An 18,812-nucleotide genomic window follows, 5' to 3' on the forward strand; every position below is an offset into this window, starting at 1 on the left:
ATAGTGGCCAAAAAGGATTTTCATTAACATCTTCATAACATATGGCTATCTTTTAAATGTTATATTTCTCCCTGGACTCCGGGGAGTTCCCTGAGCAGCTAAGGGAGGCAGTGGTCCGCCCTCTCCTGAAAAGATCTATGCTGGACCCGCGAGACCCAGACAGCTACTGCCCAGTATCGCACTTAGCGTTCCTGGGCAAGGTGGTCGAAAGGGCCGCGGCAGACCAGCTCCTGGCATTCTGGTCGCCCTGCTGGATGATCTCCGTCGCCAGCTGGATAGAGGCGGGTCGGCAGTGCTGGTTCTTCTGGACCTGTCGGCCGCTTTTGACACCGTGGACCACGAATTGTTGGTCCACCACCTCGCCAAAACGGGGATACGGGGCACAGCTTTACGCTGGATACGCTCCTTTCTCCAGGACCGGACCCAGAGGGTAGCAGTGGGGGATGAGCTCTCGCGCTCCTACAGACTTCCATGTGGAGTCCCACAGGGCGCGGTCCTCTCCCCCACATTATTTAACGTCTTTATGCGCCCTCTGGCCCAGCTGGTGCGGAGTTTTGGACTGGGTTGCCACCAGTACGCTGATGACACCCAGCTCTATCTCCTCATGGACGGCCGCCCGGACTCTCCCCCGGAACCATTTGCCAGATGTTTGGAAGCGGTGACAGAATGGTTCGAGCAGAGTCGTCTGAAACTCAACCCCTCCAAGACGGAGGTCCTGTGGCTGGGACGCAGGGGGCAGGATCAGGAAGCGCGCTTGCCCACCCTGGGAGGGGCGCATCTTACCATCGCGTCCCAGGCCAGGAATTTGGGCGTGATCATTGATGCCTCCCTAACTTTGGAGGCGCAGATCAAAAGAGTAGCAGGCCAGGCATTCTTCCAACTTCGCCAGGCCCGACTACTAGCGCCCTACCTGTCCCCCGAACACCTGGCCACGGTGATCCATGCAACGGTCACCTCCAGAATAGATTTCTGTAACTCGCTCTACGCGGGCCTTCCCTTGTCCTTGATCCGGAAACTTCAGCTAGTGCAGAACGCAGCTGCCAGGGTCCTCACTGGCACACCTTGGAGGGCCCATATCCAGCCAGTGCTGAGGCAGCTGCACTGGTTGCCAATTGCTGCCCGGATCCGGTTCAAGGTTTTGGTTTTAACCTTCAAGGCTTTACGCGAGTTGGGACCCACATACCTGAGGGACCGCTTATCGCCCTATGCCCCCCGTAGAGCTTTACGTTCTGCGGGAGAAAATCTATTGGTCGTCCCCGGCCCTAGGGAAAGCACGCCTGGCCTCGACCAGGGCCAGGGCCTTCTCGGTCCTGGCCCCTGCCTGGTGGAATGAGCTCCCGGGAGAGCTGCGGGCCCTGCGGGACCTTCCATCATTCCGCAGGGCCTGCAAGATGGAGCTCTTCCGCCAGGTTTACGGTTGAGACCAGGCTTAACATCTACGCCCCCCCGGGACCTGAGGATTGGGATTAGACACGAGTACCATCAGTATCCCCTCTCCACTTGCTAGGGGGGGAATGGGTAGTTGATTAGCCGCTCTTGCCAGGTAGTCATTAACTATTGACATGTTAATTGGTTTTAATGCATTTTATGGGGTTTTATACTGTTGTAACCCGCCACGAGCCACAAGGGAGTGGCGGGAAATAAATTCAATAATAATAATAATAATAATAATAATAATAATAATATTTCAAGTATTTCAAATTACCTTTAAATCAAGTGAAATCCTCAGCTGGTAAATCCTCAGTGTGGAAGCAATGTGTTTGCTGGCAGGGGCTCATGGGAATTGTAGTCCATGAACATCTGGAGGACCACAGGTTGACTACCCCTGCTCCCCCCCATTAGTATGTGTGCTTTGTTGCACTTTTGTAAAGGTGGGCTGGGGAAGAAAGAGGAGGAGGTGGTGGTTATGCTGTAGCCCTCCAGGACAGAAGTGGCAGGCAGGTGAGATGGGAGCCAGTTTATGGGAAAACAGCATGGTAAGAGGGGGATACCACCCCTAAATCATTGAATTTATTTATTTACCTTTTAAAAACGCTGCCTTTCTCACCAGTGGGACCCAAAGTAGCTCCTCCGTTTTATCCTTACAACAACCTTGTGAGATAGGTTAGTCTGAAAGCATGTGACCATTCCAAAGTCATCTAGCAAGTTTTTTTTGGCAAAGCCTGAATTCAAACCTGGGTCTCATAGATCCTAAGTTGGACTCTCATTACACCATCTCTTGGATTCAGAATGCAAATATACTTAAAGTGAATGTAACAATGAATCTATGGTTTTGTTTCATGGTTGGTCCAGCAGTTTTTTAAAAATTCTACTCCAGAGAAAGATGGCTATTGACAGTATGTATGACTTTATTTGCTCTGGAAATTAATTTGGAGCAAAAGGGCTACAATGCAGAAGAGATGATTAAAATAATCTGTCTGATAATATTAAACCTTGAATCTGAAGTAGTAGCAGAACAGATTGGAAATGATCTAATGAAATAATACAATTCCTGTGTATTAATTATAGCATTCCTCTATTCGTGCAGAACTTCTTAAGAAACCAGAACAACAAGACCAACTACAACCTAGTTTGTGAGACTCTTCAGTTTTTGGATTGCATCTGTGGCAGTACGACAGGTGGGCTTGGACTTTTGGGTCTGTACATCAATGAGAAGAATGTTGCTCTGGTCAACCAAACTTTGGAAAGTTTGACTGAATATTGCCAAGGCCCATGCCATGAAAACCAGGTAGCTTTAACTTCCAGTTTCCTTTTACTTAAATATGCAACATGCAAGTTTTTAAGTCTCGAAATATGCACAATAATTATTAAAATTATCAGATGTCTTTTTAAATAGTTTTTTAGACTGCCAAAAACTTGACCATCTAAGAAGCCAGCATTTTTTAAAACATAAATCATGCTTTCTCAAGAATGTATTATCAGTATTAATCATGGAGATTTGTGCGGTGATCTTTAATATTTCTCTTGAGGTGTTCAGGTATAAACATGTGTGGCAGTTGCTGTGGCCACCTATTACCAGCTGCATGAAGATTAAAACCTCTGACTTGAATTATTGCAATGCATTAACCGTCAATGTGCTGCTTCAATGCTCCCTTACAATATTCTGTGTTTGCAGGGCACAGCTCTCACTCCCTAAGGGAGATATTGAGATTTGCTTGTTCATTCAGGGTTCAAAGTGAAACCCTGTATTTTCCAGCCAATAAATAGTTAATGTATTACTAAAAACTTTTATTTTTAAAAAATCTGGTATTTCTGTATCTGATTAAACAAAGCATTATTGAGTAGATACAAAGATCACTGGCATTCCCCCTAGAAATCAATCCTATATAAGCATATATGTCATTCCTTTCTACCTGAGTCGACTTCTGGAAAATATGTTTCATAACTTCTTAACAGAGCTTTTCCAGAAAGAGGAGAGATAGTTTTCACTAAATTCCAAATCTGAGACAATTCAGAGGCTACATGATGTGGCCAATTGCATAAACCACCACATAACTTTACTAAACCTTCTGATTTTTTTAAAAGATAATTTTATTAAAAATGTTTAGGGAAAAAATAAAATTTAACAAAAACTAATACAAGCTGGAAAAGGAAAAATACAAAATAGAAAAAGAAAAATCAAAAAAGAGGGGAAGGGGAAGAGAAAAAGAAAAAATACAAAAACAGTAAAAAAGCAGCTTCAATTTTCCGTATAAAAATACACCTAAATTACAAACTTATCACTCTGTAGTTACAGAAAAAGTTCTGTTTTTCTGTTATCTAATTTTTTCTTAATCATCAAATCCACAAATCATTTCATTTTTTTTCATTTTATGCAAAAAGTCTTCTAATCAAAGAAATAAGCTTAGCCATCTCTACAGGTTCTATCATCTTCACCAACCATTCTTCTATTGTGGGTAATGTCAATTTTTGCGCACAATAATCTTGCTGCCATTGTCATAGATAAAAACAAAGTTCCATGGCTTTTTTCTAGCTGTCTGTCCATTAGTCCCAAAACAAAGACCTTTGGCTTCAACTCTACATTAGTCTTTAGAGTCTTCTGGATTAATGAATGTACTTGAATCCAAGATAATTTGGGTTTGTTATACGTCCACCATAAATGATAGAATGCCATTGCATGTTGTCCACATTTCCAGCATGTATTTGAAATACTCTCATATGTTTCTGTAGTGACATATATTAGCAGCAAATAATTTTATAGGAATTGTCTTTAAGACTAAAACTTAGTGTAAATTAAAAATCCTTCAACCACATATTTCCCCATTGTTCCATTTATGTTTTGATTTTAATGGTGGTTAATACACAGCACAATTCCATTTCACTTTTTATTATTTTCCAAAATAAATTCTTTATCAAAGCTATTCTTTATCTTTATCCAGCTGCCTTTTAAATCTTCCTAAAAGTTCTCTCACTTTTGAACATTCAGTCTGAATCTCTACGTCTTAAAAGTAAGAAACAAACTTTCCAGTTTGTCCTATCAAAATGGGATCTTTTTCTGTTTTAGTTTTTCAGTTAAAAAGGTATACATAAAATTCTAATAGGGATTTCTTTCAAAACCATTATATTTATATTATCCATTTTCAATCTTGTATTAAAATACTGCTCCAAGACTTGATCTTCTTCCTGACAAAATGCACCAGAGAATTCCCTGGGACTTTTCTTGTTCTGGTAAATCTAGAACTTATTCTATAAACCTTGTCAATTGCAGTCTCCACATCTTCTTCCTGATCCAGAACATTTGCCAAGACTTAAATTCTTTCTCTAATAAAATTAATCTAAATTTCAAACGAAATTATTTTTCTTTTCGTTTCCATAAAGCCAAAGTATCTAGTTCTCTTTTCAGCTCTCTCTGTAACATTTGTCTTACTCTTAAAATTACCACTTTATCATTTATTTGTTTTACCTTTCCAGATATTTGTTTCATATAGCTTTCCAACTTTGTAACTTCTTCTGTCATCTCCTCATTATGTTTCCACGTTTTTTATCCATTCTTTTTTCAAAAGATTCCATCTTATTTCCTATCTGCTCAAATAATTTCTGAAGTAACTTGGGTGTAATTATTTTTTCCAGAGGTTGATCTAATGATCCCCTCCTTACCTCTCTTGTATTTTTTCTAGTAACTGCCATTGTCTATTAAAATCCAGAAGCAAAGGTACCTCTAATAAGCAAAAAAGAAAAGAAAAAGAAAGGGAGGGGGTGTTTCTGTATCTTCAACACTTTTAAACTCCATTGCTTCCAGCCAAATTACCATAACAAAGAAGTGTCAAAGTCTGAATCATTATATTTTGTTATAGGAAGACCTCCGCTTAGGTGTACTCTTCAGCAATAAATAATTCTATGAAGGTCCAATTTCTTTAACTAGCAACTTTATACTGAAGGATTTTTATCAGTGGTAAAAATAAGTTTAAAAATAACTGTCCCCTTTTCCATTTTAAAACTGCTTGTATCTTTGTTAAGCTTTATGCAACCAGTTCTTAAATCATTCAATCCTTAAAGCCCTGTTTTATTTTTTATTCCTGAAAAAAGGTTTAGCTCACCATGAGGGTCTTATCTTTGCTGTACAGGAAATCTCTCTTTGTCTGTAGAAGTAATTATTTCTTTTAAGTGTTAAGATATTAGGATAGCTGGGCTTATTGTTCATATAGGCTACACCTCAATTCTGAGTATAGATGTAATTCCAGGCCTCTTAGTTGTTCAGTCCCTGAGCTAACTGCAAAAACTTCTGTTTCTGCAGTTGACCCATGGGGAGCAGCTGTCCAGGTATAAGGGCATTATCTCATGATCTCCCTGTCATCCAGGCAGAATACATCAGTCAGAGTTTGCCTTCCAGCCAGTGTTCTTGGCTGCTATGTTTCTTTGCTCCTTCAGACACATCAGCTCGCTATAATTCCTCACCAGAGGCTCACTGATTTGTGCTTTCTAAAGGCATGATGTAAGACTCCTCTGTGCATCCCAAAGAATTAACTGCTGCAAACTCTGTTCCATTTGTTCTTGGATTTATTCTGGGTATTCATAAATTATGCTTCAAGGCTGAAAATTATGTTAGCAGCAACAGTGAAAAAAATTCACATTTGCAGATTTATACAGGAATCTAAAAGCAGACTCTCAGGCCTACTATGTCAGAACTTCCCAAGTGGTGATTTAATGTTAAAAACTGCAGCATGTGTACTTAATTGTCCTCTATTAACATTAATGAGAGTTTTAAAAGTCCTTAACTTGGGCGACCTTATACTTGTTGATGCAATATAAAATCATCAAGTGTTACTGGTTAAGTTAGCTTCATGAATAGTTTATGGATGATTATGTTTACCATTTAAATGTTCAGAGCCATCTATACACATAAGCCACTTCAAGCAGGACTTTCAAGAGCCATCATAGATATATTCTACACATTGACTTAGTAATGTAGAAGGAGGCCAGTACAGTCATATTTATTCTATGCAATGATCCAGAGCTGGGAATCAAGCCCTTAGATCTTATTTGCCAGGGTTACTGTGAAGTAGGCTTCTTCTAGGCCTGATTCACATAATCTCTAGGGATGGAGTTGAAACTCATACGAGTGTTACGTATTTGGGGGGTGGGGGGTTGTGTGCCCACAAACATATTAAATGCATGTTCACAGAAGGACTGAAAAATCTTATGTGAAGTGTGTTGAATTCAAACATACCTCTTTGCAAAGGAAATGTGTTCACAACATTTAATCACCTGTAAATCAACTGAGAAAGTTGATATATATTGGTCCCCAAGTAAAATGGCCCTGTAAATTGGGTCCATGGGTTCCTTTGGATTGATACCTTTAGATACATATGCCTGTTGAAAGCAAAAAAGTTGTGGGGTCAGTCAAGTTTCTTTCACCTAGACACTGTCTTAGAAACTGACTTTGTTTCATGTAGGTAGGCAGATTAAATCTATAAAGGGACAGGCCTCATGTCTGAATATTTGTAATTTTTGTACTCTATTTTGTATTTGTAGAGCTGTATAGCTACACATGAATCTAATGGGATTGACATTATCATTGCCTTGATCCTGAATGACATCAACCCCCTTGGAAAATACCGCATGGATCTAGTGCTTCAATTGAAGGTATAGCAATTAGTTATCTACCCACGTCACTATCTTACCCTGTGAGAGGTTGTGCTTCTTCAGAGAACTAGTCTTCGCTTATAGCACCTTTTAGCTCTCCTCTTGCAGTTGGTGTGCATGTGTGAAAAACAGAAAGGCAGTTCTAAACGTCCAGTTTTCTAAATCGATTGGGCAAGACATTCAGAAAACTTCATTTACAGACACAGTTCAGTTCCCCAACATTGCATGTGCAGTTTGTCTAAATGTTTGCGCTTCAAATAAAATTACTTTATCAGAATTTCTTCTGGGGTGATAGGAGTGTGGCAGCCTTCCCCAACTAGACAAGAATCTGTATGGTGAGGAGGCTGTTGCCTGCCACGTTTGTTAATGTAGCCCTTGCATCTAGGGTTGCCAACACCAGGTTGGGGAATTCCTGAAGGCTTGGGGGCAGATCCTGGGAAGGGATGGTGTTTGTGGAGAGGAGAGAGCTCCATGGGCTATGATGCTCCAAAGTATCTATTTTTTCCCAGCAGAACTGATCTCTGTAGCTTGGAGATGAGTTATCATCTGGATGCTGGTAACCCGATTTGCATCAAATAATCTCAATTGAAGCAAATGCAAGGATCTTAAATCCATGAAATAGATGTTAACTGTCCATGAATTCTGTTTTGTGTTTTCAGAATAATGCCTCCAAGCTTTTACTAGCTATTATGGAAAGCAGGCATGACAGCGAGAATGCAGAAAGAATCCTTTTCAACATGAGACCACGAGAGCTAGTGAGTATATGAGTCTATATGCACAACTAACGCCATTGTTATTTTTCAAATAAATTATTTGCTACAGATTACTGGTTTTAGCAGCTGAGCCTTGCCAAACTGACACGCCCGTAGCCCTAATTTGCAAACAGGACTTTGAACAGGGTCATGCCTGTGTGACACCCGTCGTGATGGCTTCATTATTTTGATTCATTCCCAGGTCTTTTCTGTAATTGCTCCGTTAAGCGATTCATCACGCTCCAGTCACATGTCGTCTGAAAGTACATTCTGTGATGAGAACCAGGAGCTGTTTGTTTTCTGAGACAGCCTAGTGACAGAAATGGGCATCACAAACAAAACATAGACAACACTAAATAAAGTGTTTATTTCTCCTGTATTCTTCTCCTCTCCCTGAAAAATAAGCCCTGTGGAATCTGAAGGATTTGTAGCAATTTTACAGAGAGCTGGTCGCTGGGCCTTGGTGCCATCATGAAATAAAATACAGGGAGGGACGAAAAAGAGAGAGAGAGAAATGGACACCCACAAAAACAAGAACAGTAATCACCTTTGGACAGTCTCTGTCACATAGAACAGTTAGTTGTCAGCCTCATGACAGTTTGGTGAAGTTGGTCTTATTGCTGACACTGAGGCAGAGAGAGGCTTCCTTAATGCCACTGGAGTGACTTCATGGCCAAGGCAGCATCAGAACCTCATGTGCTGTGGCTCTTCTCCATCCCTTGCCACTTACTCCTCAAGGCAACTGCAGTACTCTGTTCCGCCTGTTGAAAATGAGCTACAGTGTGTGAACACAGCCCAACGATTTCTTGCTGAAACAGAATTTGGTCTATGTTCATCCTACCTAAACTCTTTTTGTCATGTTTCAGTTCATAGCACCAACTTCTAAAACATGATATCTGATTCTTTCAAGGGAAGGCCAAATAAACATCATGGCCACATGGTGCCCCTACTCGTGGAAAGAAGGTTTACTTGACTTTGATGAATGATTCATATCCATTGAAGCAAATAGTTTACTTTATGAGAGACTTGGAAAAGAGGAATTGTACAGTCATCTTTTTCCCATTAAAAGGGTTGCCATTTGATTTTTGCTAATAATAATTTTCTGGTTTTCTTTCTAGATTTTCAGAAAGATGTCTTTTTCAAAAACAAATGCCATAATAATTTAGAAAATTAATTATGTCTGTTCAGTGGCCTCCTGAGACCTGCCTGAGGATTGATTTATACCTGTTTATAGCCAGTAATGCATTATCAGATACTATTTGTTTTACAGGTAGATGTAATGAAGAATGCATACAATCAAGGTCTGGAGAGTGACCATGAGGAAGAGAGTGGAGATGATGGTATTTCACCAAAAGATGTTGGACATAATATCTATATCTTAGCACATCAGGTATGCCGTTTTCTTGTACTAGGAGTGCATCAGTTAATAACTTAGAACTAGAAATTTGTATTTGTGTGCACACCTTGTGAAATTTGAGCCTGCTGCAGGGAATCCCCAAATGATGGGACAGTGCTTCCAGCAGCCTTGTGAAGTATCCCCTGATCTCTGGGGACTACCCATCAGGGCTTCCAGATACATATGGCTGGATGTGGATGCTGCCCCTAATATTTCCACTTGCACTGCGTGCAAGGGCCCAAGAGAGAATTGAATTATGGGTCACAAAGTGGTCCTGTCAATCATATATTTTTGCAATCAAACCATGATGCCACTGATAGGCCTCCTTCAGGAGTTATCATCCCATCGTCCTGTTTTGTTGTAGGGTTTATATGGATGCAATTTAGTTGGTTTTATTTCATCTCTGTATGTTTGGGGAGTGCACCAATTTGTTGTCAGCCACAATCACATAATGGCAGTTTCATGAGATGAATACTGTACAGGAATTTACTTCTGTGTTGATATTTCCTGTGTACCGGCCAGGCAGCGTGGATCAGCTGTGCAGCTCAAATAAGGCAAAATTCAGGGACAGATTAATCTTGCTGATATTTCTAATCTTTGAACCTCAGGCCTTTGGCCCCTCCTGCTTCCTGTGCATGGCCCTGGGGCTCTCAGGTGATCCATATTCATGTCTCCATGGCCTTACTCAGCTTGAGAACTATGGCAAATGTGGTTGGTCTGTACTACAAGATTTGAGTCTGGGAACACCTTTAAAGACCAACAAGATTTCCAGGGTGCGTGAGTCAACGCTCTCTTCATCAGACACTTTATTTATTGTTCACTTTCTTCATGGCTTATTTATCATTTGCTTATTAGATGCTTAGCCAGCCAATTTTCTTAGGAGTCTTTTTGAAGCGCACATGGAATTAACTGTCACTGCAGGAAGTGTTTACGCTTACAAGAAAAACAAATAATTTAGATTGAGAGACAGTGACTGCGCAAAGTCATCTGGAGAGCTTTATGAATCATGGCGTCTCTCAAGTCCCCATCCAACCCAAGATTCCCTGTGCCATGCTGGCTGGGATCCTGGATAAATTTCTGCTAATGGGGGAGGGGGGATTTTCTCCCTCCCCCCCTTTTCATTCCCATGTCCCCAAGGAGCAGGACGACGGGACGATTTGGGAGGTGAAGCAGTCCTGTGCCCCTGAGGGAAATGCTTTCCATTAGCAGAGATTTGCTGCAGGATCCAAGACACCAACTCTAGCAATTACTTTGTAAGACAGCCTCGAGTATTGTGAAGTTGCTGTGTAGAGGAACTCCATGCCTCACATTTCTGTGTTAGAGTGTGACAATTTTAATAAATCCATAGGTTTGGGTGATGTGATAAGAGAAATGTTTGTCCCAGAAAAATGCCTGAGAAATTGTGTTCTGGCTCCCTGTGGTCAATTACTGAAAGTTGTTTTAATGGGGCACATTTGGTTTAGATGCAGTGTCCACATCCTGGTTTGGTGCTGCACTGCTGAGCCTTGACTGAGCTTCACCCTTGCTCTGCTCCCCTCCTCATATGGTACCTGACCAGATAACTAGTTAGTCCAACTTTTGCTTCCCACCTAACTTATCTTTGCATTTGCACCTCCTTCAAGGGACATTGATGCTTTGTTGTGTTCAAAGGAGCTCTTCTTTTTTGTCAGATGCTTTCCCTTTGGCGGGATGGCCCCATTGGATCCAGCCCATTATACCCAGCTGAGAAACTGTGATTTGGGCCCCTGTAAAGCCAACTTTGTACCATAAAACTTTTCTCAATTGTATCTTCTCCTTTTCTCCTAACAAGGTACAAACCTCCCAACATGTATAGGACATTTGATTGGTTTGCCATGTAGTGCATGCTGGACTGGCTTTGTCTCTATCTCATATCTCACTCAGCTTTCCATAATGTCAGGCCTGTATAACTTGTGGCTGCTTATTTTATTTATTAAACTAATAAATTAAATAAACAAATACCCTGAGAAGCTTGCCTGGGACTGTAAAAGACCTTGTCAAGCCACAGAAGAGGAAGTAGAGATGTTTTTTATGTGACTTATGTGACCCAAAGTGACTTATAGATATTTTCCCCTTCCTTTCCTCATAACAGACACCCTGTGAGGTAAGTGGGGATGAGAGAGATCTCAGAGAACTGTGACTAATCCAGTCCAGCTGGCTGCAGCTGGAGGAGTGGGGGAATCAAACTTGGTCCTCCACATTACAATCTGCCATTCTTAACCACCACACCACACTGCTTCTCTCCTATGGCTGATCTGCTTGACTTGAGAGCCAGCTTGGTGTCATGTTTAGGAGCGTGGACTTCTAATCTCGCAATGTAGGCTTGACTCTGCACTTCCCCACATGGAGCCAGCTGGGTGACCTTGGGCTCACCACAGCACTGATAAATCTATTCTGACTAACCAGGGCTCTCTCAGCCTCACCTTCCTCACAGGTGTCTGTTGTGGGAAGAGGACAGGGAAGGTAATTGTAAGCCACTTTTGAGACTCCTTCAGGTAGAGAAAAGCGGCATATAAGAACCAACACTTCTCCTTGAATGCTTGGCCTTGTGACCCTAGTGGAAGCCTCTCAGTGGCCGTGGGCTGTGCTCTGCAGAATGTTCTGCGGGTTCCTCTTTTGGCTTTCAGAGCCTCGTACATGGATGGTTTATTTTGGGGGCATCCAGACACTCAGGGGCATTTCCCACGGCTTAAAAATAGCACAATGGTTGCTGATTGAAAACGCTACTAATTTGCCATAACGCACGACGTCGTAAACAATCTGCAACAATCCTGAAACCGACCCGCAAAAAGCGCTTCGTTGTAGCGCTTCTAGGGGAATCCAGAAAACTGGATTCACCCTCCGGATAGCGATACACTCCTGCAACCAATCTGCAACAGTAGCGCTAAAGACCTGTGCGTTACCATTGTTGCGGGTTCTTCAAAGTCCCTCCTCCCGAGCCTGTCCTCCAAACTTCCGGCGAACTGTTCGCCATTTTTTTTTTCTCCGAGCGAGCGGGGATCTACGAGGCAACGGGACAGCGACTGGCTTTCAAGCACGATCACTTTCGGAAATTCTGCCCGGACACCACAAGAGTTTTTCACAAGCACAGTGGCACACACCGTCACGTTCCCAAAATTTGCCCAAAGCTTAAAACCCCGTCTACCATCGGCCAGTCCTAGCGGAGTCAACGTACAGGGAGCATTTTAAAAAATTTTCCTCTGAGCGTGCCAACGAACATTCGCCGCTCGCAGTCTCCTGCTTAGCTTAGAGGGGTTCAATAGACGTGATTCGTGGTGATTTCATGAGGGGCGGCTTATGTGTAGTGGGTCTTTGTGTGGTTCCCAGTGCGTGCTTGTGCTTGGGTGCGGACAACCCCTTCCATTGGCGGCTAGACCTCCGGCAAGCGGAGTCGCCGTCCCCCGTTCATTTTAAAAAACATTCCTCTGAGCGTGCCAACGAACGTACGCCAGTTACATGTCATGTTTGGTTGATTTATGCTGTGGCTGGTGAATATTATTGGGGAACTGCCGAGTACTGCCGCACTTGCTCTCGGTTGAACACCGGCATGCGTTTGTGTAATGGCGGACATTTTCCTAAAATGGCTCCCGCTGCATGTTCAAACTGCTCTTCTCGCGTGTAAACGAATACGCGCATGCGTTAAGTCAAACAACAAGGGCGCCAATCTGGCCATTAGGAGCAGATCCTGTTCCCGCGCGAGGAGTTTTGAACGTGACATGTGACCTGATGTGGCCAATGTGCGTGTCCCCTGCTGCCCTCCACCAATCAGGAGCCGGCTAGTCCCTTTGTCTTTGTGTGCGGGAAGGTATATGATCCGTTGCACCCTGCACCTCCCACCACCATTTTGCTCAGCTACTAGCAAAAGCAACATGGAATCGTCTTCTCAAGCCTCGTCCGTCCCTGCAACCGGCCGTGGCCCAACTTGGAGGGACGCGGAGATCAGGGACCTGATCGGGATTTTCTCGGAGGAGAAAATCCAGGACGCGTTCCAGTCCTCCCACAGGAATAGGGAGGTTTTTGAACAAGTGGCTATTAAGATGCGCGCCCTGGGCCACAACAGGACCGGCCTTGAATGCCGGTCGAAGACCAAGACAATGAGGGCAGAGTACATGAGAGCCGTGAACCATAACAAGGGTTCCGGCAACGAAAAGGTGACCTGCCCCTACTTCGAGGAGCAGCGCCAGCTGTACGGGGACGGGGAAGGATCCGGCAGGCCGAAGCGCGTCGGCCGGAGCCTTAAGGTGGTTCGGAAGCCGGCTGCCCCGGTCGAGGAACCACCCGCTGAGGAGGATCCCGGCGAGGGAACCTCCTCCAGCTTTCGCCCTCCACCCCCCGTCCAGCAACGAGCCGCGGAATCGGTAACGCTGGACCTGATCGCCATCGTTCCTGGGGAGCCAGAGGAGGCTCCTGAGCAAACGCCCCTTGCCTCCGGTAAGTGATTTTCTTTTTATTTTATATTTCCTTTTAAGCAAATGTGTGTTCTGACGTTTGGGCATCGTTTTCTCGTGTGTTCGTTGCAACGCATAATACGGTAGGCTGTGGAGAGCTTGCTGTGGTTACTATTTGAAACGGTTTTAATTTTATAATTTTATAATTTAATTTTTAAAAGATTTTAAAAGAAGGTAGGCTGTGGAGTGCTTGCTGTGGTTACTATTTGAAACGGTTTTAATTTTATAATTTTATAATTTAATTTTTAAAAGATTTTAAAAGAAGGTAGGCTGTGGAGTGCTTGCTGTGGTTACTATTTGAAACGGTTTTAATTTTATAATTTAATTTTAATTTTTAAAAGATTTATTAAGATGGTTGGCTGTGGAGTGCTTGATGTGGTTAGTATTTGAAACGGTCATGTTTAACCAACAGCCCCAAAATATTTGCAGCATGCCTCGCCCATAGGCCTTCTGCAGTACTTTGGCTCACAACTTTGGGAGCTTGCTTTGTGGTTCATGGTGTATGCTTGCTCGTTTTTCACTATTTTCTGCTCTTGTCCACAGAGACACAGTTGCCAGGGACGGGGCCCCTAGAGTCTCCAGCAGCACCTGACGTGGATAGTGATTCGGGGGCATCAACTAACATTGGTAGGTATTAGTAAAAATAGGGGGGGGGGCTGTTTTAACTGCTTTGTGCTTTTCTGTTTGTGCAGGGCAGCAGCACTGCTAAGAGAAAGAAGAGAGTCCCTCTGCGTTGCTGGTGTAGGCTTTGAAGCTGGCTTTGCCACCCTTTGGTCCTAGATCTGTTTTTTTTCCTTTTTTTGCAGATTTCATACCCGGAACACAGGAGGAGGAACAGCCTAGGGTGCTTGGACCTCCTGCCCGGCGCAGGCGGATACAGATTCAAGATGGTGAGCGTGCATGACCTGTTCCTTTCGAGCCATAGCTGCAGGACAATGTCGCTAGGCACTAACCATGTGCTCCCTTTTAATTGTTGAGAGTCCTGCTGTGCAAGTAGGCAAAAGTAAAAGCACACCATGGGCAAACAAACAATAGCCATGTGCTCGCCGGGGATTGTTTAAATTCTTGGCAGGAAAACACGGGGACAAAAAAGAACACCATGTCCACCATGGTGTGTTTTGACTTTTTGGATGTTACTAACAGTTTTGTTTCTCATTTTTTGCCAACAGAGGTTCTTTCAGATGAGGAGGAGGAACCACCCCTGGCTCCAGGCAGCCCACCACCTAGAGGTGCGCTCCCAGCAGAGGAGAGGCTTACGAGGGAACGCGGCAGGCTGAGGCGCGTCTCCGTCTTGACAAGCGTGGGAGAGAGGCTCCTTGAGCACTGCTATGAGGAGTCACGGCGTGCCGCGGCCGCTGACCAAGCCATGCTCACACTCATTGCCCAGGAGGGGAGAAAATTGAGGGCAGTCCTTAGAGAGACAAACCAAATCCTACGCGAAGGCGTGGAGGAGGTGCGTCTGATAAGGAGACTCATGGAGAGGGCTGTAGCGGTCATGGAAAGGGCCTACCCTCCACAAATCGCCCCCCCACCACCACCCACACCAACACCACCACTTCCAGCACCCACCCCACCGACTCCCTCTCAGAATGCCTCCACCCAAACAAGAAGGAGGACTATTCTCGGAAAGAGAAAAATAAAACCAGCAGACAAGTACTCCCCCTCCTAGTTTTGCCCACTTTTTCTATTTCATGTTATCTGTGTTTTGTTGTTTGTTGAATAAAGTTTATATTTTTGACTCTGTCTCTGTGTACCCTACTGTAGAATCTGCAAGGCTGAAAGCGGCCTCTCTAGTGATTGTGTATATTGTGGTACTGCTGTGTGGGTTGGAGGTTGGAGGGGTGTTAGTTCAAGGAGTTTTAGGAGTGTGGTGTGGGGTTAAATATGTGCGAGTTTAAGAAGTCACACTGGAGTCTTGTTATAAAATTTGCAATAACATTTTATTTTAAAAAACATTTTAACAGGGGAAAAACATTAGGGAATGAAACTTGGAGCCCCACCAGCACCACCACCCCCCACCCCCCTGGAAAACCAATTTTTTTTAACAAAAGTATACATTTAACAGGGGAAAAACATTGGGGAATGAAACTTGGAGCCCCCCCCCCCAACCCCTACCCCAAAACACAAACAGGAAACAAAACTCAGGTCCCACCGCTCCCCTCCCCAGCCCCTTCCATCGCCCTAACTCTCCTGCACAGCCGTCCCACGGTCCCCCTAACTTTGCGCCGGAAGAGCTCTTCGTCCTCCTTCTTCTTAACTGTGGGGAGGGAGAAAAAGTACACATTAGTACCACACATATTTTCAAATTTCTTTAGTTTACATGCATACACTTTTAAGTGGCCTTAGCCACAGTGTGAGAAGAGTTGGGCAGTGGGGAACATAACCTACGCTCTTCCGCCTCCCTCTGTTGCCTGTGCTGCTCAATCTCCCCTTTCAGCTCCGCCACTTGAGCCTCCAGGGAAGTAACTCTGGCCTCCATGGCACGCAGCCTTGCCTCCACAGTTTCAGCTATAGAAATCAAACAAAGAATTTGATCACACTCCAAAAGGAAGCATCACATCAGGCTCCCATATGGCTCCGTGTGGGTACACACACATGGGTCTCCCTCACAGACATAAAACTCTCACCTGCAGCCTGTCCCGAGGTGGAAGGTCCCTCTTCCTCCCCCTCCTCACGCTCAGGTGCTGTTGCCAGCTTGGATGGTGATTGTGTGGCTGGGCAAAGAAAAAGACAAATCATAATTAAAAGCACACAAAACAGAGATGAAACACAGCTGGTGGACACACCACAGTTAGAGTCTAAGCGCATAACCAAAGTGGTTCTACAGTACTGGCTGGCTAAGTCTGAGGGGGTTGACAGCATCTAAATACTTTCTCGAATTTCATTGGGGACAGTAGGGGAAAGAGGCAGCTAGTCATTCCATGCATGTTTAAGGGCAAAACACAACGAGGGCAGCACTCACCCATATGCCTCCTCATGTCCAGGGGGGGCTTCCCAGCCTTCTCCCATATTTTCACCATCTGGTCGTGGAAGACCGTCCTCCCACTTGGCTGCGGGATCCCCCCCCACTGTTCCAGACTGTTTAGGAAGTCCAGCTTAAGGCGCTTGAATTTTGTCCGGACCTGCTCCCAGGTCCGGACATAGCCCCTCTCCCTCAGCTTTGAAGCCAACACCAGGTAGGCACCCTTGGTGTGGCAATGGGTGCTGGCCATTAGGCGGCCAACACTTTTTGATTGTAGCACCAGCTCCAGAAGTGCCTCAGCCTCGGCGCGCTGCCAGAAGGAGCCCTTCCGTGGCTTCGGCATCTTCGGAATGACGGTTAGGGAACGAACGTGCGTTGCTCCGATCGACCACCCCGTTTTTTAAATGTATCAAAGCTGCCCACCAATAAAATTATTCCTTGGAACATGAGTGGATTGATCCTCCGGTTTGACAGGGGTCGCCAATACTTCCTGGCTACCCGCCTCCCCGAACTTTCCCCATTCAGCGCTTCCGTATTGTGTTTGTCAATTTCAGTGGGGAGTTAGCATTTAGGGCTGTCAAAGTGCTTTTGGACCAGAGAATCCCCGTTTTTTTGCTGGCAAAGTACACAAACCGCACAAGACAAGGTTAAACAAAGAACACAAAACTTTATTCAACAACAGAGTAGGAAAAACAATTAAACACGCCTCCTGTTTCTGTAGATGTGGGTGGCTATGGCGTCCCGAACCTTGCACCCCTCAGCATATATCCTTTTTCTCCTTGCTTCAGGGATGTCCTGTGTATCCTGAAGGACTACAGGTTCAGGTTCGTCCTCAGGGAAGGGGATGTTATGTCCCTTGTCCTCGCATATGTTGTGCAAAATCACACATGCGATTATCAGCGGAGTCACATTGTCAATATGTACATGGAGTCGTGACATTAAACAACGGAACCGTGACTTCAAACGTCCAAAGGCACGCTCCACTACATTCCTTGCCCGGGAGTGACTGAGGTTGTAGTGGCTCTGCACGTCCGTCCTTGGCCGCTTGTAGGGAGTCATGAGCCAGCGTCGTAATGGGTAGGCTCCGTCCCCGAGGACCAACGCCGGCACACGCACGCCCTCAATGGTGGCGGTGGGGTTTCCTGGAACAAAGACCCCTTCGTCCATGGCTTTCCTGAGGTTGGATTCCCTGAAAACAAGGGCATCATGCCTCCTGCCACTCCACCCCACCTCGGCATCGATAAACCGGCCGGAGAAGTCCACTGTTCCTTGCAGGAGAACAGAGCAAAAGTCCTTCCTGTTCCCGTACTCTTTTATGCTTCCCCCGGGGGCACGGATAGGGATGTGGCTTCCATCGACGGCCGCAAAACAATGCGGGAATCCAAGCCTGGCAAACCCGTCCATACTCTGGAATAAGGGAAAGAAAAGAATATAAGCCATGGCATGTCAGCGTGGGGTGTATCGCGTCTTCGTTGCTGACCTGTCAAACAAGAAAAAAAATTTAAAGGGCAAAGGGGATGGAATGACACTCACCGCTCCAAGCCGGTCTCCGAGGCACACGACTTTGCTGAACAATTCCGCCTCCATGGCGAGGCAGAACTCCTTAAGGATATCGCCAACCGTAGTGACTCCGAGTCCGAATTGCTGGGCTACTGTCCGGAAGTACTGAGGGGTGGCCAAGTACCACAATGCGGCAGCCACCCTTTTTTCAACTGGAACGGGGCGCCGCATGCCAGTGACTTGCCTCTCCATGCGTCCACGTAGAGCCTCCACGAGTTCAAAAAATGTCCCCCTCGACATCCTGAAGTTGGCAATCCAGTGGTCATCATCCCAGCGAGTCCACACAAAATTCTCCCACCAGTCAGAGGATCGTTCGTCCACCCAGAACCGGGGGGGGAACCGGACCTCTGCCAGAGCTTGCCAGCGTTTCTTGGCCGCCATGGTTACCCTTACAGAACGTCTTCTGCTGCTGGTCAGCGTTCCGGCCACCCGTTCTCGGTACTCCGCGATAGCATACGTCCGACGCGACAAGGCGGTATTCATGCGCTGGACCACCGCGAGCATGTAAGCCAGCAATTGAAAAATAAGCCTCTCCATTGCAACGTTGACCTGTGCTGCGGGCAGTAGGCTACGCAAACAAAAGAGTGAGGCCG

General features: G+C 45.0%; 3 protein-coding genes across 7 annotated transcripts in view; 2 read left to right on the top strand and 1 right to left on the bottom strand.

The window, feature by feature from the left end:
* Window positions 1-18,812, top strand: part of ITPR2 (inositol 1,4,5-trisphosphate receptor type 2) — a 228,630-nt gene that overhangs the window by 155,656 nt on the left and 54,162 nt on the right. For all 4 annotated transcript variants that reach the window (XR_013231068.1, XM_077337917.1, XM_077337918.1 and 1 more), the window contains exons 42-45: window positions 2,528-2,728; window positions 6,973-7,083; window positions 7,743-7,838; window positions 9,106-9,225. Coding sequence is in view for 3 of the 4 variants with exons in the window: in XM_077337917.1 (XP_077194032.1) it covers window positions 2,528-2,728; window positions 6,973-7,083; window positions 7,743-7,838; window positions 9,106-9,225 (528 nt within the window). In the remaining variant the exon portion in view is untranslated. The remainder of the gene's footprint in view (window positions 1-2,527; window positions 2,729-6,972; window positions 7,084-7,742; window positions 7,839-9,105; window positions 9,226-18,812) is intronic.
* LOC143837740 (uncharacterized) lies at window positions 9,244-15,907 on the top strand. Its single transcript, XM_077337920.1, has 4 exons — window positions 9,244-13,680; window positions 14,241-14,324; window positions 14,504-14,587; window positions 14,867-15,907. The coding sequence occupies exons 1-4, from the start codon at window positions 13,059-13,061 to the stop codon at window positions 15,364-15,366; spliced, it is 1,290 nt and encodes a 429-aa protein (XP_077194035.1). The 5' UTR covers window positions 9,244-13,058; the 3' UTR covers window positions 15,367-15,907.
* LOC143837741 (zinc finger and SCAN domain-containing protein 32-like) lies at window positions 15,779-17,103 on the bottom strand. 2 transcript variants are annotated; one of them, XM_077337921.1, is made up of 4 exons: window positions 16,660-17,103; window positions 16,325-16,411; window positions 16,086-16,205; window positions 15,779-15,954 (listed from the first exon to the last, which is right to left on the bottom strand). In XM_077337921.1, exons 1-4 carry the CDS (start codon window positions 17,000-17,002, stop codon window positions 15,839-15,841), a joined length of 666 nt encoding a protein of 221 aa, XP_077194036.1. In that variant the 5' UTR covers window positions 17,003-17,103; the 3' UTR covers window positions 15,779-15,838. The 2 variants fall into 2 exon arrangements, with proteins under 2 accessions (XP_077194036.1, XP_077194037.1); XM_077337922.1 differs by lacking the exon at window positions 16,086-16,205.

Source organism: Paroedura picta, chromosome 5 (genome assembly GCF_049243985.1).
Source record: "Paroedura picta isolate Pp20150507F chromosome 5, Ppicta_v3.0, whole genome shotgun sequence".
NCBI lineage: Eukaryota > Metazoa > Chordata > Lepidosauria > Squamata > Gekkonidae > Paroedura > Paroedura picta.

Excerpts from the sequence above, each read along its gene's own strand:
- LOC143837741 (XM_077337921.1), bottom strand. The coding sequence starts at position 17,002 with ATGCCGAAGCCACGGAAGGGCTCCTTCTGGCAGCGCGCCGAGGCTGAG. Across the intron at positions 16,412-16,659 it reads GGACATGAGGAGGCATATGG|CCACACAATCACCATCCAAG; the intron begins GTGAGTGCTGCC and ends TTCTTTGCCCAG. Across the intron at positions 15,955-16,085 it reads ACAGAGGGAGGCGGAAGAGC|TTAAGAAGAAGGAGGACGAA; the intron begins GTAGGTTATGTT and ends CCCTCCCCACAG.
- LOC143837740 (XM_077337920.1), top strand. The coding sequence starts at position 13,059 with ATGATCCGTTGCACCCTGCACCTCCCACCACCATTTTGCTCAGCTACT. Across the intron at positions 14,325-14,503 it reads GGGGGCATCAACTAACATTG|ATTTCATACCCGGAACACAG; the intron begins GTAGGTATTAGT and ends CTTTTTTTGCAG. Across the intron at positions 14,588-14,866 it reads GCGGATACAGATTCAAGATG|AGGTTCTTTCAGATGAGGAG; the intron begins GTGAGCGTGCAT and ends TTTTGCCAACAG.